Source organism: Pteronotus mesoamericanus, unplaced genomic scaffold (genome assembly GCF_021234165.1).
Source record: "Pteronotus mesoamericanus isolate MK-2021 breed Mesoamerican mustached bat unplaced genomic scaffold, CSHL_Meso_final contig_173, whole genome shotgun sequence".
NCBI lineage: Eukaryota > Metazoa > Chordata > Mammalia > Chiroptera > Mormoopidae > Pteronotus > Pteronotus mesoamericanus.
In genome coordinates, this window is record NW_026555072.1 from 2,521,769 (window position 1) to 2,548,344 (window position 26,576).

The 26,576-nt window shown below is 39.7% G+C and overlaps 2 protein-coding genes across 2 annotated transcripts in view; one reads left to right on the plus strand and one right to left on the minus strand.

Annotated features, from left to right (window-relative positions):
• UXT (ubiquitously expressed prefoldin like chaperone) overlaps nucleotides 1-26,576 on the plus strand; it is a 269,833-nt gene that overhangs the window by 236,440 nt on the left and 6,817 nt on the right. The window lies entirely within an intron of this gene.
• ZNF157 (zinc finger protein 157) lies at nucleotides 11,163-25,026 on the minus strand. The gene is made up of 4 exons (XM_054566320.1): nucleotides 24,974-25,026; nucleotides 13,678-13,817; nucleotides 13,291-13,386; nucleotides 11,163-12,388 (listed from the first exon to the last, which is right to left on the minus strand). Exons 1-4 carry the CDS (start codon nucleotides 25,024-25,026, stop codon nucleotides 11,163-11,165), a joined length of 1,515 nt encoding a protein of 504 aa, XP_054422295.1.

The following is a 26,576-nucleotide window of genomic DNA, read 5'->3' on the forward strand; positions in this document are numbered from 1 at the left end:
CACATTTTTATTATCCACTCATCAGCTGATGGACATTTGGGTTGTTTCCACTTTTTGACTACTATAAATAGTGTTGCTGTATACATTTGTGTGTAAGTTTTTGTATGGGCATATGTTTTCATTGTTCTTGGGTGAGTACCCAGGAGTGAAATTCCTGAATCATATGGTAAGTCTACTTTTAACATTTTGAGAAACTACCAAACTGTTTCCCAAAACAGCTACACCACTTTACATTCTACCATCAATATAAGATGGGTCCAGTTTTTCTACAGCCTCATCAACATTTGTTATTGTCTCTTTTTTTCCCCTAGCCATACTAGTGGATATGAAGTGGTATCTTGTGGTTTTGATTTTTGATTTCCATTTTCCTGATGCCTAATGATATTGAGCAGCTTTTCAGGTGCTTAGTCCACTCGAATATCTCATTTAGAGAAATGTTTATTCGGATCCTTTGCCCTTTTTTTTAAAGATTTATTTTTAGAGAGAGAGGAGGAGAGGGAGAAAGAGGAGAGAAACATCAATGTGTGGTTGCCCCTCACAAACTCTCCATTCCGCACCAGGGACCTGGCCTGAAACCCAGGCATGTGCCCTGACTTGGAATTGAACCGGCGACCCTTTGGTTTGCAGGCCGGCACTCAGTCCACTGAGCCACACCAGCCAGGGCCCTTTGCCCCTTTTTAAGTTAGGTTATTTATTTGTTTTTTATTATTGAGTTTGAGTTCTTTATATATTCTGGACAGAAATTCTTTATCAGATATATAATTAGCAAATAATTGCTTCCATTCTGTGGGTTGACTTTTTATTTATAGTATCATTTGCAGCATAAAAGTTTTAAATTTTGATGAATCAAAATTACCTCCTTTTTTTTTATAGTGTGTGCTTTTGGAACTGTGCTTAAGAAATTATTAAGGAGCAGGATATGAATACAGATTTGGCTCCAGTGTACATGTTATTCATTAATATAGTCCATTGCCAGTCTAAAAAATGATTCACTGTTAGTAATATCACACATGAAGTTATTATGAGAGTTTTGTGTTTTGACCTGAAAAAATTACCAAGGTGTGAATACACACCCATGGATCATCCTCAATCCCTAGCACAGACCTTGGGCGGATTCTGGGCGGGGACTGTAAAGTCCATTTTTAAAAAAGTATTTAGGTTCAACTGAGGGAAGGGCCAGCCCCCAGGTTACCCATTGAGCTGGACCCCCATGCTGAACACTTCATGGGGCTGTCACCCCCATGTTCTGCTTCTCAGTTGTCAGAGTTTCTCAAGCAGAAATTCACAGACACACAAAATGCTGGTGTGGGGGTGCAGGTAACTCACTTTACTCACTTTAGTGGATTTTCTATAAGTGTGATGGGGAGATATAGTGACCTCAGGACTACAGATATCCTAACAGGAGCCTGAAGCAGGCAGCCTCTCTGTGGGGTCTCTGTCTCCATAGCAGCCACAACTAAAGGGATCTACCTGGAAGGAAGGTACTCCCCCAGCAGCCTGAAACTCCCACTTGCTGCTTAATGCCCTGGCCACATCTAGTATATGTAACAGTCCTGGTGATGAGAAACAATGTAAGAAACCAGAAAATAGGTAGAAGAAAGATGTGTAAACATACACAGGACTGAGATAACAACTGGGAGGGTAAAGCAACCTATTCCAGGTATTGGGGAAAAACAAAAAGCATCAAGAACAGTCTGTGGTTCCAAACAATAGGCCAGGGTTGGGGAAACATCCCAGAACACTAGAAAAGAGACAGAGGAACCAGAGAACAGTCACTGCAGTGATGTGATCAGTCAGAAATACTATGAAACAGAGTGTCAGGGAACAGTCCTTGTAGTTAAAAGACAGCCAGAGAAGCTCTAAAATAGCCAAATAGGAGAGGAAATCACCCTTAAATGTCATGCAACAGCTAAAAATACCAAGGAGACAGCCAGAGAGATAAGGGAACAACCTCAGGCTGAAGTAACAAGGAAATTCTCAGCCGGAGAAACAAGGAAATAGCTGAAGGGACAAAGAAACAGTGTCTGGACTTGGACAGAGGAATTGTCAAACATCTGGAGATACCATAGACCACCTTGTATTTAGAGGATAGTCAGAGAGAGGTTCTACAAAGCAGCTAGAGCAACAGGAGATAAACCCTGAGGATCAGGCCATAGCCCAAAGACCAAGGAACAGTCTCTGAAGTGCAGGGAATAGCAAAATAAGAAAGCAGTCTGGCCCTGGCTGGTGTGGCTCAGTGGATTGAGTGCCAGACTGCAAACTGAAGGGTTGCCAGTTCGATTCCCAGTCAGGGCACATACTTGGGTTGTGGGCGAGGTCTCCAGTAGGGGGCACGCGAGAGGCAACCAATCTGTTTCTCTCCGTCTCTTTCTCCCTCCCTTCCCAATGGAAAAAAAAAAAGAAAGCAGTCTGAAAGACTGAGGAATCACTAGAGTCCAAGAAACAATTGTAGGGATTGAAAGAACAGCCAACAAACCAACTTACAGACATCAAGGAGCAATGATTGGTCCTATCATATGGTAATCACAAAAAATGTGGAGAATAATTACAAAGGTCAAAGACACCATACTGATGACTAGTGGGAATTCAACAGACAGAATCATGGGAGCTAATATAGTGCCAGCAGACATGGCTATGGGGACTCATGAGGATCAAAGACACTGTACTGGTGGCTAATACAGGATCTCTGAAACCATAAAGGGTTCTGATGTAGGGTAGGCTACAGTGAGTCCCAGAATAGTGCTTTATGCTGCCACTCTTGAAGTCAATACATTGTACTAGTGGATAAGGAAGGACCAGCATCTGCAGGGATGAGGATAGTGAATGGGCTGATGTTGGGATGGAGACAAATCACTTTAGTAGTGGCTATTGGCTCATGAACAGAATGATAAAGCGCTAATGTGGGGTCAGTGGACAATGGGATGATTTTTTATGAAGATCAAAGACACTACTTGTGACCAAGATTAGCACACACAGTGATGACACTAATTAATATAGGGTCAGCAGCAGATACCATGATTGAGAAATATGAGGCAAAAACTAAACTAGTGGCTGGTAGTCAGCAGTCAGTGTTGAGACTGATATAGAGTTAGCATACACAGTGATGAGCTCAAAGGTATGACTAGCATACACTATACTGGGGCACCATTGCATTTATTTATTTTTTTAAATATTTATTGATTTTTAGAGAGAGGGGAAGGAAGAGAGAAACAGAGGGTGAGGGAAACATCGATGTCAGAGAGAAACATCAATCAGTTGTCTCTTGCACATGCTCTGACCATGGACTGAACCTGCAACCCAGGCATGTGCTCTGGCTAGGAATGAACTCATGATCTTCTGGTTTACAGGACAACGATCCAACCCACTTAGCCACACCAGTCAGGGTGTCTTTAGACACTACTAGTGCCTAATGGGGATCAACAGGCACAGTGATGAGTGTTAATGCATGGTCAGCAACACTGTGATTAGGACTTATGAGAGTCAGAGACACTATACTCATGGCTAATGGGTGGACATTCAGTGAGACTAGTGTGGAATCAGCAGATACTGTGCTAGAAGCTCATGTAGGTTAGTCTCTTCTGTTGTGACTAAGTGAGGATCACCAGAGTAATGGCAGCTAACGTAGCTTCAGTAAATACATGCTAGAGTCTCACAGGAGTCAAAGAAACTGTACTGTTGGCTAATGGAGAATCAACACACACCACGATGGGGGCTAATATGGGGTCAGCAGGCTGTATTCAGGCTTCAATGGGTCAGACACAATGCTAGTGGCTAAAAAGGGTGGGATTCAGCAGACATAGTAATTTAGCTAAGGAAATGACCAAAAACATGGTGCTGGGCCCTCAAATTCATACGCCGTGCTGGTGACTAATAAATCAGAAGACATTAATGTATGGTCAGCAGATAGGTTATAATGTAGGGTCAGAAGACACAGTGGTGCTGGCTATTTTAAGGAAAGCAGACACTGTTGGGTCCCCAGGTTTTAAAAAAAACTTGAAACTTAGTAAATAGGGAATCAGAAGACAGCGTCACGAGGTCATGTGAGTTCTGCAGACATTGTCCTGGGGCTCAGGATGACCGAAGTCACCATAGTGGTGGCAAATTGTGGAACAGCAGATATACTGCTGCAATTGCGCTGTACTGTGGGTTTTTGGGGGATCAATACACTGTACTGGTGGCTAGTGAAATATCAGTACACATAGTGATGAAAGCTAATGTAGGATAGCAGACTCTGTGATTATAACACATTGGGTTAAGTATCTTGTACGGTAGTCAATGGAGGATCAACAGACAAAATAGTGAGGACAAACATGGGGTCAAACAGACACTATGTGATCTAAAGAAAGGTGATAAAATATCCCTGTGAGCTAATGGGGAGTCAGTAGTTACCATGTTACCATGCTGAGTCTAAAGGAGCACAAAAAGACATGACACTGAGCTAATGAAGGATCATCAGTCACCAAGCTGGAGGTGAAGTGGGTGAAAAGACAGTATGCTGTGTGCAAATGGAGGTCAGCAAAAATTATAATGGATACTAGACTTATGGGGATAATTACTTTGTAAGTTATATAAAAAAGTCTAATCACTATGTTGTACAGCTAATATAATATGGCATGGCAATTGTACATGAAAAATTTAAAAATTAAAAACTAATGAAATGTACACTTTAAAATGGTTAAAACTGTGAACCTCATGTGAATTTTACCTCAATAAAAAAATTTTTAAACAAAAACTATAATGGTAGCTAAAAGAGGTTGTGAGACATAATGCTATGAGCAATGGTAGAGGTGGTCAGCAGACTTTGCTGGAGAAGAAAGTAGTGATAAGATGTTGTGAGCTAATGGTGGGTCAGCAGGCACTGTGCTCTGGGCTAAAACAGATGATAAAAACTGCTATAAGCTAATGGGATGTCTGTAGACACTGTGTTGACATGCCATGGGGGTAAAGCCTACTGTGTGGAGGCTAATGGAGGATCAGGAGAGACTGTGCTTCAGTGACTGGGAGTCAAATACACACAGTAGGAGGATGACTATGTAAGTGATGGTAGCCAAGAGGGCCAAGGCAATCCATCATGGGGCCTCAGTAAAGATCATTTTCATGGAGTTAGACAATTTCTAAAGCCTTGGGAGGACTGTTTCCCACTGCCGATGTCTTTCATTTGAGCTAGTGGTCATTCCTGATTTTCTCCCAGGTAGCTCCTGATGAGGAAAGAGGGAACCTTTTATTGTTGTCTTGACATTTTAATTAAGATATAATCTGCATTCAATAAAATAGTCATTTGATGACCATTGTATACACCCATTAACAAACACTCCAATAAATATACAAAATAGTTCCAGCACTCCAGAAAGTTCCCTCCTACCACTTATGAATTAATTCCTACCCCAGAAGCAACCACTGATCTGCTTTCTATCATTATAGATGGACCTGAAGAGCATTATGCTAAGTGAAATAAGCCAATCAGAGAAAGAGAAGTACCCTATGATTTCACTCATATATGGAATTAAATTAACAAAATAAACTAACAACCAAAATACAGACAGACTCATAGAGAACAGACTGAGAGCTATCAGAGGGGAGGAGCATTGCAGGGCTGGATGAAAAAGGTAAAGGGATTCAGCTAAAACAAAAAAAACAACTCATAGATACAGACAACAGTATGGTGTTTACTAAAGGGAAACGGGGTGGAGGAAGGTAGAAGAGGGTATAGTGGGATGAATGGTAGAGTGGTGAACACACAATGCAATATACAGATGATGTATTATAGAATTGTACACCTGAAACCTGTATAATTTTGTTAACCAACATCACCCCAATAAATTCAGTTAAAAAGTTAAAAAAAGAACTCCTGGGAGGGGAGTGGGGCTGGAAATCAAGTTATTAAGTTTAATCACCAGTGGCCACTGATTTAATCAGTCGTCTACCATAATAAAACCTCCATAAACACCCAAAAGGATGGGTTTTGGAGAACTTCAAAGACAGTGGATATAGAGAGATTTGGTGGGAAGAGTGGTGCACTCAGAGGGCATCAAAGTTCCACATCCTTTCCCCATACCTTGCCCTCTGCATTTCTCCAATTTGACTGTTAAATAAAATGTTTTCTGAGTTCTGAAAAAACCCCCATCAAATTTAATGTTTTAAATGGATAGGCTGGAGATTGGAAGAATTGATGAGATAGCATCTTGATAAATTAACACTTAGTAAATGGGGGTGAGGGTATGATGTATACAAAATTCAGAAAGTGTAATATGTATATTCAAGTGTATGCTGTCTCGGGGGCCATCTAATAATTAATTGAAATATCCTGGATCATCATAATCATGGGACATTCAGGAAAAAAGCAAAAAAAAAATGGTATTTTAATTTAGCAACAATTTATTTTTAAAAATATTTTATTTATTTATTTTTAGAGAGAGGGGAAGGGAGGGGGAAAGAGAGGAAGAGAAACACCAATGTGTGGTTGCCTCGCACATGCTCCCCACTGGGGACCCAGCCCACAACCCAGGCATGTGCCCTGACTGGGAATCGAACCAGCGATCCTTTGGATAGCAGGCCAGCACTCAATCCACTGAGCCACACCAGCCAGGATAGCATCAATTCACTATGTCATTGTGTCACCAAATACTAAAGGTAAAAGATTTGCTTTTGCTTATCAAATAAGGTGCAATAGAAAACATCCTCAGACAAAGCTGAGGTTTGCCATTAACAGACCTCCACTAAAGAAAACTCTTAATGGTTATTTTTCAGGCAAAGAAGAAAATGATCCTGTAAGGAATTCAGAAAGGAATAAAGAGAAATCAAGGTGGTGAATATGGGGGTAAAACAAAGTGAATGTATAAAGCAAAAATGTTTTCTGGGGAGAATTGTATGTGTGTGTTTATACACACACATATATTACATATAAATCCCAAAATACATCATTATATTTTGAAGTATACATGTATATGCATGTATGTGAGAAAAATTTCTATTAAAAGATTGGCTTTCAAAGACAATTTCTTAGAGAAAACCAAAAAATATTGTTGAAGGTCAAAAAAGATGCATTGAAATATAAAAAGAAAACCAGCATTCCTGGATGGAAAGGCTTAAAGCCATTTTACACTTTTCAGATTGGCAACAATTTGAAAGACTGATAAGTCTTGGTGAATATGTGGGAAAATGTAAACTTTTTCTCCAACTGCTCATGAGATTGTAAATTAGTACAATTTTGAGGGAAATTCAATTACTATTTTTTATTTATTAATTTGAGAGAGAGAGGAAGAAAACATTGACTTGTTATTACACTTGTTTATACATTCATTGGTTGATTCTTGTACATGCCGTGACCAGGGACTAAGCCTGCAATTTTGGCATATTCAGATGATGCTCTAACCAACTAAGCTACCCAGCCAGGGCTCAATTATTTAATAAAGTTGAAAAACGTCCATGTTAACCAGAACCCAGCTAGAAGAAAGAAGCTTTATCAGTTATTTTCATAGAAAGCACTTACTATGAAGAATTCATAACTGGTTATGAAGTTATTAACCACATAAATGAAAAGACAAAAGGAGAGACTTTCAGCCAAGATGGAGGCATAGGTAGATACACTTTGCCTCCTCGCACAACCAAAAGAAGGACAAGTTAAAAAAAAAACAGAACTGCCAGAAAATTGAACTGTATGGAACAACCAAGGAGTTAAAGAAGAAACATTCATCCAAACTGGTAGGAGGGGCGTAAACAGGCTGCTGGGGTGAGAAGGCATATGGCAAGGCAGTGGCTGGAGGACCAGGCGGGTAAGGCAGCGGCTGGCGGTCCAGGCAGTCCCACATTTGTGTGCAGATAAACCAGGAGGAACAACTGGGGAGCGAGACAGACTGTGCAGCCCAGAGTTCCAGGGCAGGAAAGGAAAGCCTCAAAACCTCTGACTATAAAAATCTGTGGGGGATGCGGCAGTGGAAAACCTCCCAGCCTCACAGGAGAGTTCTTGGAGAAACCCATGGGGTCCTAGAACATACACAAACCCACCCACCTGGGAATCAGCACCAGAATGGCCAAATTTGCTTGTGGGTAGCAGGGTAAATGACTGAACGCCAGCCAAGAGCTGAGCAAGTGGCATTGTTCCCTCTCTGACCTCTCCCCACATACAGCATCACAATAGCAGTGACCTGGGTAGCCCTACCCTGGCAAATACCTAAGGCTCCATCCCTTCCAATATAACAGGTGTGCTGAGACAAAAAAAAAAAAAAAATATGGCCCAAAGGAAAGAACAAATCAAAGCTCCAAAAGTAGAACTAAGTGATGAACGGATAAACAACATATAAGATGCACAGTTCAAAACATTGGTAATCAGGATGCTCACAGAAATGGTTGAGTAAGGTCGCAAAATGGAGGAAAAAGTGAAGGCTATGCAAAATGAAATAAAGAAAAATACACAGGGAACCAACAGTAAAGGGAAGGAAACCAAGACTCAAAACAACAATTTGGAGTGGATGGAAGAGATAAACATTCAACCAAAACAGAATGAAGAAACAAGAATTCAAAAAAACAAGGAGAGGCTTAGGAACCTCTGGGACAACTTTTAAACATTCCAACATCCAAATCAGAGGGGTGCCAGAAGAGGAAGAAGAGCAAGGAATTGAAAGCTTATTTGAAAAAATAATGAAGCAGAACTTCCCCAATCTGGTGAAGGAAATAGACTTCCAAGAAGTCCAGGAAGCTCAGAAAGTCCCAAAGAAGTTGGACCCAAGGAAGCACACACCAAGGCACATCATAATTAAGTTACCCAAGATAAAAGATAAGGAGAGAACCTTAAAAGCAGTAAGAGAAAAGGAGGCAGTTACCCCCAAAGCAGCTCCCATAAGACTATCAGCTGATTTCTCAGTAGAAACCTTGCAGGCAAGAAGGGGCTGGAAAGAAGTATTCAAAGTCATGAAAAGCAAGGACCTACATCCAAGATTACTCTAGTCAGCAAAGCTATCATTTAGAATGGAAGGGCAGATAAGAGTGCTTCCCAGATAAGGTCAAGTTAAAGGAGTTCATCATCACCAAGCCCATATTATATAAAATGTTAAAGGAACTTATCTAAGAAAAAGAAGATCAAAACTATGAACAGTAAAATGACAACGAACCCACAACTATCAACAACTGAACCTAAAACAAAAACAAACTAAGCAAACAACGAGAACAGGAACAGAATCACAGAAATGGAGATCAGAGGGGAGGGGAAGGGGGAAGAATGGGGGAAAAGGTACAAGGAATAAGCAGCATAAATAGTAGGTACAAAATAGACAGGGGGAGGTTAAGAATAGTACAGGAAATGGAGAAGCCAAAAAACTTATATGTACAACCCATGGACATGAACTAGGTTGGGGGCATGCTGGTGGGACGAGGGGGTGCAGGGTGGAAGGGACAAAGTGGAGAAAAAATGGGATAACTGTAATAGCATAATCAATAATATATTTTTTTCAAAAAAAGACAAAAATAGAACATTAAACTTATCATGGAGGTAACAACTTCAGAAAGTAGCCAGATTAGGGTAACAAGGGAAAAAATGAAACTATTAAAAATTAGAAGGTTGGAGGATGGGGTCTCATTTGGCTGTGACTCATACCTCTAGTGTCACCAGCCAGCTGCTGCTAATGGCTCCCATAAGGCTGTTGTGTGAATGGTGGAAAACTGCAAACTGGATTAAACTGCTGGTACTCTGAGGGACTGCTTACTGACTCAGTGGAGAAGTAATGCCAGCCTGACAGATAAACAGGGAGGTCCAACAGGGAGCAGCTGGCAGGACAGGAATGTGTTTTATAGAGTCATGGTCCCAGCATCACAAAGTACAGTATAGAAGGATAGGTTTGGAGCTGGTACACAATAGCTTAATAACTGGCACACTGCCTATACACTATGAGCCATCAGTTCCACTTCTAGACTTAGACACTAAACACAGAAACAATACAAATGCCTTTCACTAGGGGAATGAAGACAAATGAATAAACTGGACCTATATTTATCAACATGGATATCTAGATCTTAAAAAGGAAATGTTTCATGAAAAAAAGCAATCTGTGGAAATTTAAACATAGTGTGATATCATATATTAAAGTTTTTTCTCATAGACACAGACAGACATCAGCATGATGGTTACCAGAGGGAAGGGGGATGGTGTAGTGAAGGGTAGAAGGGGTCAAATATATGGTGATGGAAGATGATTTGACTTTGGATAGTAGTGACACAATACAATATGCAGATCACGTGTCATAGAAATGTACACCTAAAACCCATATGATCTTATTAACCAATGTCACCCCAATAAATTTAATAAAATTAAAAAACCAATAGATCTATAAATAAATAAATAAATAAACTTTAAAAAAGAAATATATCTTTATACATTGCAGAATTCATACTATATTTTAAAACCTCAGGGTAGATTAAATTCTAAACATTGAAAGAAAAATTTTAACTTTGGAGGAAAGTATAACAGAATACTATCACCTTGAAATTGACAATAGTAAAACAAAACTTGAGCAGAAGAAGAAAGTTAACAAATTAAAGAGCCAGCCACAGTCTGGGAGATCTTTGCAACACACATGACTGAAAAAGAATTTTTATAGTTTCATATATTTTTTAAAAAACAACAAAAATAACATTTAAACCAATAAGTAACAAGAGGTACACCTTGACTAGCATGGCACAGTTGGTTGGGCATCATCCCGCAAGGAAAAGGTCACTGGTTTACTTCCCCATCAGGGCACATGCCTGGGTTGCAGGCCAGGTTCCTGGCTGGGGTGTGTATGAGAGGAAACCAATCCATGTTTCTCTTTCACATCAATGTTTCTTGCCCTCTCTTTCTCCCTCCCTTCCCTTCTCTCAAAAAAATAAATAAATAAAATCTTTAAAGAAAAAACAACACCAAGAGGTAAAAGATAAGCTGCCCATTAGAAAACAATGAACAAAAGGTTATGAACAGTCAATGCACAGAAGAAAAACCCAAATAGCCAATCAACAGAGGAAGATGTTCAACCTCACCACTAATTAGGAAAATCCAAATGAAATACAAACAACAATGAGCCATCCCCTAAGGGGATCATGGCATATTTCCACACCAATGTAGGAGCCAAACTCTTACAGGTGTGCCCTGGTGATCAGATGGTCCAAAGGGCTTGATCAAATGGTGCGGGGATTCTTCACAGAGAAACTTTCTCCACAGCATAAGGCAAGTGCCGACCTATGTGAGTTCTCCTATGTTCTGTGAGGTGAGCTTTGCGGCAAAAGGCTTTCCCACATACTTGACATTCAAAGGGTCTCTCTCCTGTGTGAATTCGCTGATGTTCAATGAGACGTACTTTCAAATAAAAGGCATTTCCACATTCACTGCATTCATAAGGCTTCTCTCCTGTGTGAGTTTTCTGATGCTGACAAAGGGATTTCTTCATACTGAAGATTTTTCCACATTCAGTACATTCATAAGGTTTCTCTCCTGAATGCATTCTCTGATGTTCAATGAGGCGTGCTTTAACATAGAAGGCATTACCACATTTATTACATTCATAAGGTTTCTCTCCTGTGTGAATTCGCTGATGTATTCCAAGAGATGAGTGCACCCTGAATGATTTTCCACATTCATTACACTGATAGGGTTTTTCGCCTGTGTGAGTTCTCTGATGATTATTGAGAGTTGTCTTCATTCTAAAGAATTTCCCACATTCCTCACATTTATAAGGTTTCTCGCCTGTGTGAGTTCTCTGGTGTTGATTTAGGGATTTCTTTGCACGGAAGTTTTTCCCACAGTCACCACATTCATAGGGTTTCTCGCCAGTGTGAGTTCTCTGGTGTTGGGTAAGGGATATTTTAACACGAAATTTTCTCCCACATTCACTACATTCATAGGGCTTCTCCCCTGTGTGAGTCCTCTGATGAATCGTGAGGGTTGCCTTCTCAGAAAAGGTTTTCCGACATTCAGTACATTCATATGGTCTCTCTCCTGTGTGTGTTCTCTGATGTAGAATGAGTTGCGACTTCCTACCAAAAGATTTCCCACATTGACTACACTCAAAGGGCTTCTCCCCTGTGTGAGTTTTATGATGAGCAATGAGATATGATCTTGCACTAAAGGTTTTTTCACAGTCTTTACATTTATAGGGTCTCTCTCCTGTGTGTATTCTCAGATGTTCAATAAGGTTTGATTTCCTACAGTAAGTTTTCCCACATTCATGACACTCAAAGGTTTTATCTCCTGTATGTGTTCTTTTATGTCCATCAAAGCCCGTCTTCTTGTAGAAAACTTTCCCATATACATTATATTCAAGAGTTTGATCTGAAGTTTGAACCTTCTGATGCTGAAGAAGGTCATTATCATGCCTGAGGGCATTACCCCCAACAGAATTGTTGCCACACAGCAGTGACAGAGATCCTTTTAAAACAAATTGGATCATATCACTCTTTCACTCAAAACTTGGTGTGGCTTTCCTTGTCACAGTATAAAATTAAATTACTTAGCACAGCCTATAAAACTCTACATAATTTGGCCCCCAGCTAATGTTCTGATATCGCCTCTTATCACTTTTACCACTCACACTTAAGCTACACTGCCCTCTTTGCTATTGCTAAGGTGTATCACTCAGACTAGGCTTAGCACTTACTGATCTCTGTGCCCAGAATATTCAAAATCTACATGGCTCCATCTTTCTCCCTTTACTGATGTTGGTGCTATGCTGTTAACCTCACCAAAAAGACTTCCCTGACCACATTCTTTAAAAGTACATACTCTGTCATTGTCTATCCTTCTTATCTTGCATTGATTTTCCTTTCACTACCAAACATTATGTACTTGTTTGCTTCTGGTGTCTTGTCCTCATGTAGAGTTGCAAGCTCGAGGAGAAGAGGGTATTAGTTTATTCATGCTGGATCCCCATACCTGGAACATGACCAGCATATAGTTGATACTCATAAATGTATGAATGAATGCCTACAACAGAAGGAATCCAAGGCACCAGAAATAAGGAAGGCATTGAGAATACTAAAGAGACACTAGCTAAGAATAAATGTCTAAGATGAGGCAGGCAGGTTGATGAGTGGTAAATAATCACAAAAATCAAGATAAAATAGGAAAGAGCACTTAAGTGTGAGCATGATACTGGGATATGTGATTCAGACATCTGACAGATACAGACCACCTGTCCTGCAGTCATTTTCAAAAAACAAGGGCCTCTAGAGAAAAATTTCTGAAAAAGACTGCTGAAAGGTAACCTTAGACCTGAATTCCTGGACTCTTATATCCCCTGTTATCTATATGTCCAGTTCTTGATCACTCACCTGGGTAACCATGGCCTGAGGATTCCTCCTCTAATACCCACAGCTCTTCTCCTCGCTCCAACTTGAAGATCATCTCTGGTTTGGCCACGCAGAGGCCTGTTAATGGGAAATGGCACAGGACGTGGGCCAAGTTGTCTGAGCTTTAGGGCCTCTGATGGAGGAGGAAGGTGCATCTTCATGAGCTGCACAAGGAAGGGGGCCCATTTAAACCTTTCATCGGGGGAAGTGAGAACACACACACTCTTCCTGGTGCCCCAGACTGATCAATCATCTGGGACCCTTGAATCTAAAATTAAAGTGTCATTAAACTCTACAAAGGCTGTACACATTCAGGAACCAAAAAAGGAAACGCATGCTACAAGGAGTTACATGGACAAAAATTCTCACCCACAGATGCCAAGTTGCTGTAGTTCTCCAGCATCACATCCTTGTGCATGGTCCTCTGAGCAGAGTCCAGTCTGTGCCACTCCTGTCGGGTAAAATCCACAGCCACGTCCTCAAAAGACACAGATCCCTGTAACAACAATCTGCAATGATCAGAATGGAACACATGGAAAAGATGTTTGGGAATTAATTCTCTCAATAGCACTATTGAGAATTGACTAGAAAAACTACACTGGACACACTTCTCTGTCTTGCTTGATATTATGCTTTGAGGGGGCAGAGGGACCCAGAAAAGCCCTGCTTCTATGTTACTTTATCATTTCATGAAGAAAAGACTACATAATACTGAGTTAACATGATGTACTTTGACCTGCCCCAGTTGCTGGGGAAACAAAAAGGAAAAAGGAGTGCCTGCTCTCAAAGAGCTCATACCTCAGTAAGGATACTTGTTATATGAATACATCCCTGTGATGAGCTATTACAGGAGCTATGCTGCACATGTATACAGGGTGCAATGGGCTTTCACAAGGGAGGGAACCACATTGCACTTTGTGTTATGAGACTGAACTTCACTTGGGGAGGTAGCACCTTGAATCCTTAAATAAAAATATCATTTCTCTCATGAATATGGGACAATAGTATAAGAAAAGGCAGGAAGACAAGAAACACACATGGTGAGCTACAGATACATAGCACAGTATGACAGGACAATAGTGCTTCAGGCTGTGATGAGATAAAGGGCTACAGCAGCAATTTTCAACCAGTGTGCTGCAAGTATTTTTAAAACACGCAATACCTGACTATTTAGTCAGGGGCACTGACCTGTTTTCTATTACATTGTCAAATTAAAAATGAAAACAGCCAGTACAATAGCCATCCAGTGTGAATAAATCAAAATTATACCTATTTTTGTCAGATTGGCAAAAAAATTTTTTTGTGTGTGCTGCAGAATTTTAGTCATTGGTTTCTGTGTGCCATGAGATGAAAAGGTTGAAAATCGCTGGGCTATAGAGATATTCAGGGGCCAGACAGTGGAGGATTATCAACTTTTTCTCCTATAGATCATCAGTCTCCAAAATACTTGACTCCCTATATCATCAGAATATTTTCTAACCTTCCCACAATATATTTATATTTATAAATTATACAGAGTAGTGTCAAGTGGGAGAAAGGGAGACAATGTTACTCCCAGGATAATGGCATGAGCAGCTGTGTTGAGGCTGGTGCCATATATTGAGATTAGCAAAACAGGAGAGAACATGGGTTGGCAAAAGGAGAAATTGAGATAGATCTTGGACTTGAGCTAGAGTGTTTGTGGTACATACTAATAGACGTCCAGCTGGCAGATGATTCTGTAGCTCAGAAGAGAATGCTAAGATAGACCTATAATTGTCAATACTGAAGAAAGCATGCTAGTACGGAAATATGCTAAGAGATTAGATTTCAGGCGCACTCAACACACAAAAAAGGGTAACTATGTGAGGAGATACATTAATTAGCTTGACAACAGTACTCATTTCACTACATTAATATATGTATATCAAATAATCATGTTGTACATTTTATTAAACTTGGGGTGGGGACTAAGGAAAGGTTCATTAAAGGTTTACAGATCAGGAAGGCATCAACAGAGAAGATAAGAGTCCTAGTGGTACCTTAAATCCATCTTAAGAAAGTATAGACCTTTCCCTGGCTGGTGTGGTTCAGTGGATTGAGCACTGGACTGTGAACTGGAAGGTCACCAGTTTGATTCCCTGTCAGGGCACATGCCTGGGTTTCAGGCCAGGTCCCCAGTTGGGGACATGCGAGAGGCAACTGATCCATGTATCTCTCACACACTGACGTTTCTCTCCCCCTCTTTTCTCTTTCTCCTTCTCTCCAAAAATAAATAAATAAAATCTTAAAAAAGGAAGTACAGACTTTAATTTTTTCTAGTATTTTCTCTACTTAAAAAAAAAAAAAAAAAAGAAATGAAAGCACAGACTCCAGGCTTTACTCCTGTCAAGGAAAGGAAAAATGGGAGGGGCTGTTTTTGTAGAACTCAAGCCACAGGCAAAATTCCTCTAATGATTAGCATGCATTTCTAAGTGCCAAATCTAAGAAGAAGCTATTATTAGCCTGAAGTCCAAGGGAACAAAGCAGGTTTAAATAACGGAGTCAGTGAGACACTAAGCTTTCACTCTATTACAACTTCCCCCTTTTTTTTGTTCATTCCTAAATCTTGAGGGAAATAGTGCAACCAGTAAGTATATACAATTTTTATATATAAATAAGTAAATAAGAAGAAAGAAAAAAAGGGTTAACTAAGGGTGCTATAAAAAGTATTAACTCAAAGGTAATCCCCAGCCTAAAAATATAAACCTTCTTAATTACCAAAAGAAATTTAGAGGAAACACTCAAGAAAGGAACACAGAAAATATAATGAGGTCTGTCTGGGAAAAATCCAGCCATTGCTAACATAAAAATGAGTTGTGTGACATCAGTGTAACCTGGCAGCCAAGGAGAGTGGACTGGAATGTGCATGCATGAAAAATGACAACTTCAGTGTGCTAGTCAGTGGGGGTGGTAGACACCGTTCAGTGAGCATGTGTACTGTGTGGCTGTGGCATTCAAAATGACTGAGCAAGTAGAGCAACAATTTTGCATTAAGCTTTAACATTCCTCTGCGGAAACTATTAGAATGATTCAGAAGGTCACAGCTATGGGCAACTGGTGATTGGCAGCTTCATCATGACAATGAGCCTGCTCATGCATCATGTCTCATGCTGAGTTTTTTGGCAAAACATCAAATCACCCAGGTGATTCAGCCCCCCTACAGCCCAGATTTGGCACCCTGGGACTTCTGGCTTTTCCCAAAACTAAAATCACCTTTGAAAGGGAACAGATTTCAGACCATCGATGAAATTCTGGAAAATATGACAGAGCAACTGATGGCAATTGAAATAACTGTGTGAGGTCCCAAGGTTTCTACTTCGAAGCGGACTGAGATGTCCTTGTCCTATGTACAATATTTCTTGTATCTTGTATCTTCTTCAGTAAATGTCTCTATTTTTCGCATTACATGGCTGGACAGATCTCGTATAACAAATACACATAGTAATTACAAAATATTTAAAAGGAGAGAATTGAGACCAAACATATTTGTGTTATTTATATTACCAAATAAGTAAATGTGTATGGGCTTACCTCACCTATTAAAAGAAAAAGGTTTTCACATTGCCTCATAAAGCAGAACCCAACACAATGCTATATATAAAAGAAAAATTCTTAAAACACAGTCATTCAAAAAGGCTAAAATTAAACAAATGGACAAACATCTATGAAATTAAAACAATATAAAAGCAGGAATTGAAATCTTGATACCAAACAAAGTAATATCCAAAAGCAATTATATCAGACAAAGTAGGACACTTTATAATGTTAAAAATTCTATCTATAATAAAGATATAACAATAAAGACATTTGTGAATACCTATGCACAAAGTAACACAGCAAAAGCTTATATTAACCAAAACCTACAGGAATGCAAGAAGAAATAGGAACATTCTCTAATGGGAGACTTCTAACATGCCAGATTAAGTGGACAAAAAGATAAGTAATGCTATAAAAGACCTAAACAACATAATCAATAATGTGGAACTTTTATTTTTTAAATATGTTTATTGATTTTAGAGAGAGAGGAAAGTGGGGAGAGAGACAGACAGAGAGACAGACAGACCACCTACATGAGAGAAAAACATCAACTGGCTGCCTCCCATATGCATCCCAAGTGGGCATCAAACCCACAACCTAAGTATGTGCCCTGACTGGCAGTTGAACTTGCAACCTTTTGGTGTATGGGAGAATGCTTCAACCAGCTGAGCCATACTGGCCAGGGCAATAATGTGGAACTTTTGTGTGTGTGTGTGTGTGTGTGTGTGTGTGTGTGTTGGGGGACCCCAAAAAATGGAATTTATTTATAAAACATTGTATATTTATTCTGACATGTTTAAACTTCAGTCACCTCCAAAGTACTCTCCATCTGATGCAATACACCTATCGAGATTTTTTTCCACTACTCAAAACAGTTTTTGAACTCATCAATGTTGATGCCTTTTAGTGCTGCTGCTATTTTTTGTTTCACCTCTGCCACACCAGCAAAACATTTCCCTTTGAGAACGTTGTTTTTCATCGGGGAAAACAAAAAAATGTTGCTGGAGACAAGATGGGATAAATAGGGAGGGTGGGGCATGGGGGTCATGGTGGTTTTGGTCAAAACCTGCTGTACACTCAGCACAGTGTGGGTAGGTGTGCCTGTAAATCACCCACCATAAAATGGGCAAACATGTTGAAAAAATCTTTAAAAAAAATCGTTGAAGCTGAACAACAACAGCCTCTTACAACACCATCAGCTGGTACACTGATACAGACAGGTTCCTAGAACACTCATCTAGTAAGGGAAGCCTGTACTACAAGGGGCCTGCCCTCCAGAAAGTAATTCCAGTTTTTTGGGGGGTCCCCCGTCATATATATATAAAACACTATATAAATATCATATAGATATCTAATCACTGGGTTGTATACCTGAAACTAATACAGCGGTGGGCAAAAGTAGGTTTACAGTTATTTTTATGGAAAATAATACAATACTTAATAAATACTAATACAAGAATAAACTGTTTCATTTACTCACAACTGTAAACCTACTTTTGTCTACCCCTGTATAATACTGTATGTCAACTGTAATTAAAAAAGTAAAAATTATTTAAACATTAGAATTAGATATTGAATTTGAAAAATCCCTAGGAATTAAAACAATGTATTTCATTCATTTTTTTGATACATGCATAATAGTGAACTTGATTAAAATCTATGTTTAAATCAAAGAACTGTGGTACATTTACACAATGGAATGTTACACAGCAGAAAGAAAGAACTCCTATCCTTTGAGACAGCATGGATGGAACTGGAGAGCATTATGCTAAGTGAAATAAGCCAGGCAGTGAAAAGCAAATACCATTATGATCTCACCTATAAGTGGAACCTAATCAACAAAACAAATAGGCGAGCAAAATATAGCCAGAGACATGGAAATAAAGAACAAACTGACAGTAACCAGAGGGGAGGGAGGAGAGGGATAATGGGGAAAAGAAGGGGAAGGGTTGTCAATGAACATGTATAAAGGACCCATGGACAAAGCCAAAGGGAGGTGAAGGACTGAATGTGGGAGGTAGGGGTGGGTAGGGCAGGGGAGAGTAACGGGGAAAAAGGGGACAAGTGTAATTGAACCACAATAAAAAATAAAAATAAAATTAATAAAACACTACATCCAGATCATACAGAATATACCAGGTACTTTTTCTCAAGTACCTATGAAATATTCTCAAAAATTGAACATATACTAATGCACAAAAACAGCAATCTCAGTAGGTTCCTTAAAATAAAAATATTATAAACAACAGTGATCACAATCAATAAAGAAATTAAAGAATTAAAATTTGACAAGCTGATCATTAAATTCATATGAAAATAAGAAAGACCTAGAATATCCAAAGCAATTTTGAAAAAGAAGGGACAAGATATGCATTACCTAATTTCAAGGCTTATAAAGTTACAGTTCTCAAGACAGAGATTTCTGTAAAGATACACACATACACACACACACACACACACACACACACACACACACACACGCATATATGAGACAAAACAGAGTTTAGAAATAGACCCACACATATATGGTCAATTGATGTCTGAGGAAGGTGTTAAGGATGTTCAGTGAGGAAAGAATACTCTTCTCAGTAAATGGCTCTGGAACAATTGGACAGTCAAATAAAAAAAATTCATTGTTCTGGAAGGATATTTACTGAACTGTTAAGCCTATAATGATCTCCAAAAGATAAGATTATGAGGAATTTTCAAATGAAAATTTCTATTTTTCTCATCATTTAGTCAAGGTAGTGTCTATCAGGTCACACCATTGTAAAATTTCCACATTTCCCTATGTAATTAATCAGTAATCTGTGGGGACATACCTTAAGGCCACAGAAATGTTTCATTTCATTAACTATCAACCAATAGCTTTGGAATCCAACTGTGATTCTTGCTTGGCTCAATTATTACTGCAGTGGTTGCAAAATGGTTATTTTTCAAACTCTATCATTCTTTCCACATTAGTAATTGTCATTAGGCATTAAGGAAGAGCTTTCCCTTCTCTATTGTTCATTCATTTATTATGAGTATGGACTCCTGGTTTATCTTGATCTCCAGCCAAGGACCCAAGGCCATATGCACATGTGCGGGTAAAATGGCCAGGGAGTAGAGAAGACTTTTCTGTGACTCTCTGACAGAGAAAAACAATACACCAGCTGATGTATTAAGATACAACAGTTAATGGAATTAAGATGAAAATTAGGATGAAAATAGGAATGTCTGAATGAATTTTATGTGAAGTAGTTACATCTCCTTCATCTAGACGTATTAGTGATTTGGATACTATGACTGGGGAACACTTCTATCTAGTATTGCAAAACAGAAGCAATGTAAGTTTATCCTTGTTAATTACACATGATAAATGAGAATCTTTAGAACTGTCCAAGCCCATCCATACAAGTTTTTATTTTGAAGCAGTATAGACTACATGATGGGCAAAAAGAGATTACCACTTTAATTAATGACATGTCAGAAGCTAGAGTGCTGGTCCGATAAATTCTCTTAGAATAGCCCTATGTGGCCCATGAAAAAGATGGATGGCTCAGGGAGACCGACAAGACTTAAATAAATTAGTATTGCACACAGCTTCAGTAGTCCTGATATGGCTCAACAGTGAAAATACAGGAAGCTAAAGGAGACTGGTTATCTGTGGCTAATCCTGCGAATGCTTTTTTCTCTATCACATTATTGGAAAACAGTCAACTGCCGTTTGCTTTCACATGGGAAGGATCCCAATTTACATTTACTGTATTGCCAAAGTAGTATTTGAATTCAACAGTTGTCCTAATTCAACTGTCCTAATTTGGTTAGAAAAGATTTGAACTTGATGCGGGTCCAAAGTATAGTAACAGACTTCATTGATTATATCGTGATAATATCATAAACTGAAGCTCAAGCTAGGCTGTCTTAAATGCAATAGTGACCCACATTTATCAGAAGAAGCGAGTTGATAAATACAGTAAAAATCCAAAGGCCCAGGGAGTGAAGAAATGAAATTATTAGGAATAATACCCTGGCCAGGAGCCCCCCATGACACTCCACAGACAACAAAAAAATAAACTGCTGTTGTTGCCTACCTCTGGTACTAAGCAAGAAACAGCATCTGATCAGGTCACTTAAATTTCACAGGTATCACTAGATCCTTTCCATAAAGCTACCTAAAAGAAGGCCATATTTGAATAAGGCCCTGAAAAAAGTAACCTATGTCTGAACAACAAACAGCAATAGCTCACCTTGACTGGTGTGGGTCAGTTGGTTGGAGCTTTGTCCCATAGACCGAAAGGTTTCAGGTTCAATCCCAAGGTGGGGCGCATATGAGAAGGCAACCAATTGATGTTCCTCTCTCACATCTTTCTCTCTCCCTCCCCCTCTCTCTCCCCTACCACCTTCTACCTCTCTCTCTAAAAGCAATGTCCTCAGATGAGGATTTAAATATCCTGGGGTGAGGATTTTAAACAACCAGCAATAGTTTTCTTGATGCCTTTGGACTCTCATGATCCACACTTAGACATGATTCTTCTTCTTTTTCTTTTTTTTTTTTTGGATTATGAAATTTTAATACATCTTTGCCCAAGACCCAGTGGGAAATAAAGGCAGGGTCCTTTGCTTAGAGAGTGGTTCCCATCACCCCAGGAATAATGTGTAGTGAGCCTAAGGTCCCTATGAATCTGCTGTAACTACTCAGGCAAAGAGCAGCCATTCTTGCATGGGTTCCAGTGGCTAAAACAATAGTAGACAGCACTTGGGACATGTTAGTCTCTATCAGTTTGTCCCAGAGGATACTCTCTTCAATGGGCCTAAATGAGTGAGGCAATTGCTCTAGTAAAGAATAGGAAGGTCTTCATCGTCCAGACTGCAAATCCACAGTAACTCACTAGTTAATTCTTATCAGAACTAAAGAGCACTCATGATTTTGCAATTTCAACATTATGTTTGTGTTTGTGTTTAAATTCAGATATCATGCTGTAACTCTTTTGGTTGTCTGCTGTTGCATAACAACGCACAACAAACTTCTGGATCCAAACAACTGTTCTATTTGTCCATGATTTGACTATCAGAGCTTAGCTGGGCAGTTCTCTTATTGTTCTAGCCAGTTGTAACTCTAGACATGATTCTTGAAGTGTGTGCAACTTGTACTAACAAAGATGGGCACCTAGTAGGCTGATGACCAAAATGACCACAGTGACAGGGATGGAGGTTATACATGAATTTAACAACATGGACTTCCAGTCACCAAGGCTGACCTTGCTACAGCAGAGTGCCTAATTTGCCAACAGCAAAGAACAACACTGAATCCCTGATGTGGCACCATTCTCCAGGGTGATCTGCCAGTTATCTGGTGGCAGGTTTATTCCATTGGATCACTTCCATCATGGAAGGGGCAACACATTGTTGTTACTGCAATAGACAGTTACTCTGGATGTGGATTTGCCTTCCCTGCATACAATGCTTCTGCCAAAACTGCCATCTATGTGGCCTTACAGAACACCTTATCCACCACCATGGTATTCCACACAGCATTGCTTCTGATCAAGAAACTCACATCATGGCAAATGAAGTGCAGCAATGGGTCCAAGCTTATGGAATTCATTTGTCTTACCATGTCCCCCACCATCCCAAAGCAGCTGGCTTGATAGAATGGTGGAATTGCCTTGTGAAGACTCAAGTAGGCCTGTAGAACAACATGGAGTTCCTGCAGGTCCTGAAGCATGAACTGCAGAAGTCAGTGACCACAGTAGTCTCTGTGGCTACATGCAAATTTTCTTCAGGGCAGACCCTGTTGGTACATTAGTGGGGGAAGACAAATATGAAAATGAATACTGTGAAGACAACAAGCAGTTGTTTGGTTGTCACCAATGTGTTACATATATAGTATTTCTCCCCACCACATCCACAGGGTACATGTTCCAAGACCCCCAGTGGATACCTGAAACTACAGATAGTGATATAGCCACAAGCCAAAGAACACCTTGAACTGCTAGAAGCTAGAAGAGGCAAGGAAGGATTCTCCCCTAGAGTCTTCAGAAACACCATGACTATCTCAACACCTTGATTTCAGATTTGTGGCCTCCAGAGCTATGAAAGGATACATTTTTGTTGTTTAAAGCTAAGTTTTTGGTCATTCGTTATGGTAGACCTGGAAACTAACATAAATTTTATTGGGACATGAAGTACTGTAATAAATACCTAAAAATGTGGAAGTGATTTTGGCTTGGGATAATGTATAGAATCTGGAAGAATTTTGAGGCATGTGACAGAAAAAGCTTAGATTGCCTTGAAGAGACTGCTGGAAGAAATATGGACATTAAAGGCACTGCTGCAAAGGCCTCAAAAGGACTGAGAAAAACAGTAGAGGAGGTCTCTTAAAGAATATGTGTATCATCATGAGCAGAATGTTAATAGAAATATAACTAATAAAACTGCTTCTAAGTTGAGATTTCAGATTAAAATAAAGATCGTGTTATTAGAAACTGAAAGAAAGACTACCCTTGTTATATAGTGGCAGAAAATTTGATAGAATTGTGTTCTATGCTTGTGTGGTAAAGACAAGCATAGACAAGCAAGGTTATAAGGAATGAACTTGGATATTTAGCTGAGAGATTTTCAAGCAAAGTATTGAAGGTATAGCCTGGTTTTGTCTTGCTGTTTATAGTAAAAGGTGAGACAAAAGAAATATATTGGGGAAGGAAGTATAAAAGAAAAAGGAAACAACACTTGATGAGTTGGGATATTCTTGGCCTAACCATATTGTAAAGAATGCTAAAATTAAAAAATTCAATGTTAGGAACTAGTGTTATGGAGAAAAAGTCAAGAGTGTGGCAAGAGAATCTTTTCTTTATTTTTTTTCTTTTTTTCCCCACCTCCCTGCCCCCAAGAATATTTTCCTGAAGAGATTAGGTATGTGACTCATGGACCCACTAAACCATCTAGGAATAGAGATGGGATTATCTAGTAAAGATCTCTTGTCTCATGGGGACCTATACAAGAGAGCTACAAAGCTTTTGAGAATGTTATATGTGCAGAAACACTGCAAGTTTGAACTGAAAGGGACAGAGAGAGGACAAAATGAGAGAAGGCTGCCAGACTTCCAAAATTTTGCAGATAGGAAACTTTCTGATGGAACTACTTAGCTGTAAACATATGCTACCTCGCAAAAAAAGGAAGAATGACTTCAAGGGCAGAGCCTTGGGTGCAGAGTCAGAGGGTGGAGACGCAGGCCCAGAGGTAGAGGTCAATGGAATAGTAGGCAGTACAGAGGGTGAAAGTGTTGCCACAGATCCAAAACATGGAGCCACCACAGCCCCAGAGGGCAGAGCATTAGGCCACAAGGAATTACTTTCAGGCCTTATGTATGGATGTAGTTATGAACAAAACTAACTCCATCTTTTTGTCCCGGGTTTCTTTTCCACTCACATTTTTCATGTTATGAACTCTGACCAACCTCACTGTTCTCAAACAGCATACCAAAACCTTATAGTTAATCATTATCTGTGTTTCTTAAACTTACGCAATGTAGCTGTAAAGATTCTTGTCAGTAATGGCCAGAATGGCATGACAACCGAGATAAATATCAAGCCAGTATTAGTGTCCATTCTAAGCAGTCATCTATCACAAGACCACCAGGAGGTATGGGTTCCTGGCATGCACTGCATTCTTTGTCCCTTTGTCCTATCAATCATTAATACCTAAGGTATACTATTAAAAATGTAGTATAACAGCAGTCTGACAGTGAAGAATATCTGCTCAGACTGCTGTGTCACCTGTCTACTTCAATCCTATCCCTGTAAGGAATTTACCTTATAATGAATTGTGATGATCTATGGAGTTGGCTGCATCATTTCTTTTGGTCTCAAAAAACCCTCTCATTACAGTGGCCACGACACTGGTATTCCACCCTCAGACACCTTGAAACCTGCTGGAATTGCCATGCTGAATTGCACACTTGCTTTATTCCTCCCAATTTCTCCTTTTTGGAATGGGAATGTCTATTTTATGCCTGATATACCATTGTATCTTGGATAACTTGTTCTCTACTTTCACAGATTCACAGATGGAAAGAAAGTTTGCCCCAGGATGGATCATACTCAGAGTCTCAACCCATCCATACCTGACGTAGATGGTTTCACTATGGCTTTTTATCTGATGATATTTAGATGACATTTTGGACTTAGATTTGATGCTATAATGGGTTAAGACTTTTAGGCATGTTGTGATGTGGTGAATTTATTTTATACGTGGGACAAATGTGAATTTGAGGATTAGAGGATGGACTGTAATGGGTTGAATGGTGGCCCCAGAAAAATATGTACACATGCTTATACCCAGATTCTGTGAACATTACCTTATTTCGGAAATGGATCTTTGCATATGTTGTTAAGGATCTTAAATTGAGATCATCACATATTACCTGGGTGGACCCTAAATCCAATGAGAAATGTCCTTATAACAGACAGCAGAGGAGGGAGTGATACTGTGGTTCCTGGACACCATTCAGGTCACCATCACACTGCCCAAGAGGAACAGTATGGTCTTCATGGTGTTCATGACAGGTGATGATGAGCAGTCTACACGGATGGCTACAAGTTGGGAAGATGACAAAGTGACAGAAGCATCCTCAAACAGTTCTGTTGCCGTTAAAATCAATACCCAAATATACACTCACTAAAAGTTGAAACACCAGTTGCAAATGGGAACCAGTCAGAAAGTTTAGTCTGGCCCTGGCTGGTGTGGCTCAGTAGGTTGGGCATCACTCCATGGACTGAAAGGGCCCTGGTTCAATTCCTAGTCAGGGTACATGCACAGGTTGCGAGCTAGGTCCCCAGTTGGGGGCATGCGAGAGGCAGCCAATCAATGTTTCTCTCACACATTGATGTTTTTCTCCCTCTCTTTCTCCCTTCCTTCCTCTCTCTCTCTCTCTAAAAATAAATAAATAATCCTTTTTTTTAAAAAAAAGAAAGCTTAGTCAGTTTTCATTCCTCGCTTGAATCCTATAACACTTCTAAAAACTCTCAGTCCAAATTTTGTGATATACCACCCTCCTCTCTTAATACAAAATCATATACTTAAACAGGAAGAGAAAGTTCAGGAAATGTTACTCCCTCTGAGAAGCCTACTAAATGTTCAAATAAGAAACCTACCCAGAACCTCACTGTCAGAGTGAAAAAACTAACCAAAACATTTGAAGAAAGAAAAGTGAAAGAACAAGGGAGATTAAGAAGGAACTTGAGACTTCTGGTCAAGATAGAGGTATAGGTAAACACAGCTTGCCTCCTCGCACAACTAAAGCAAAAATTATAGCTAGACTGAAAAACAACTATCACCCAGAATCATCAGAAAATCAACAACCTTGGTTGTATGGAAGTCCAACAACCAAGGAATTAAAGAAGTCACATTCATCCAGACAGGTAAGAGGGGCAGAGATATGGAGATGCAGAGACGCTGAACAGGTGGTCCCACACCCACATGTGGTGGATAAAAATCAGGAGGGATACCTTGGAAGCAAGGTATGTCAGCCCCACACCAGACCAGCCAGCCCAGGGTTCCACTGCCAGGAAGATAAGTCCCCATAACTTCTGGCTGTAAAAATCAGTGGGGGTTGGTGTGGCGGAAGAAACTGTGGGATTCTCAGGAGTCTCCTTTTAAAGGGCCCACAACATACTTAGGACTTACACAACCCCCTCCTTCTGAGCTCCAGTACTAGGGCAGCAGCT

Excerpts from the sequence above, each read along its gene's own strand:
- ZNF157 (XM_054566320.1), bottom strand. The coding sequence starts at position 25,026 with ATGTCATCTAAATATCATCAGATAAAAAGCCATAGTGAAACCATCTAC. Across the intron at positions 13,387-13,677 it reads CAGCAACTTGGCATCTGTGG|GCCTCTGCGTGGCCAAACCA; the intron begins GTGAGAATTTTT and ends TCCCATTAACAG. Across the intron at positions 12,389-13,290 it reads CTCAGGCCATGGTTACCCAG|GATCTCTGTCACTGCTGTGT; the intron begins GTGAGTGATCAA and ends TTGTTTTAAAAG.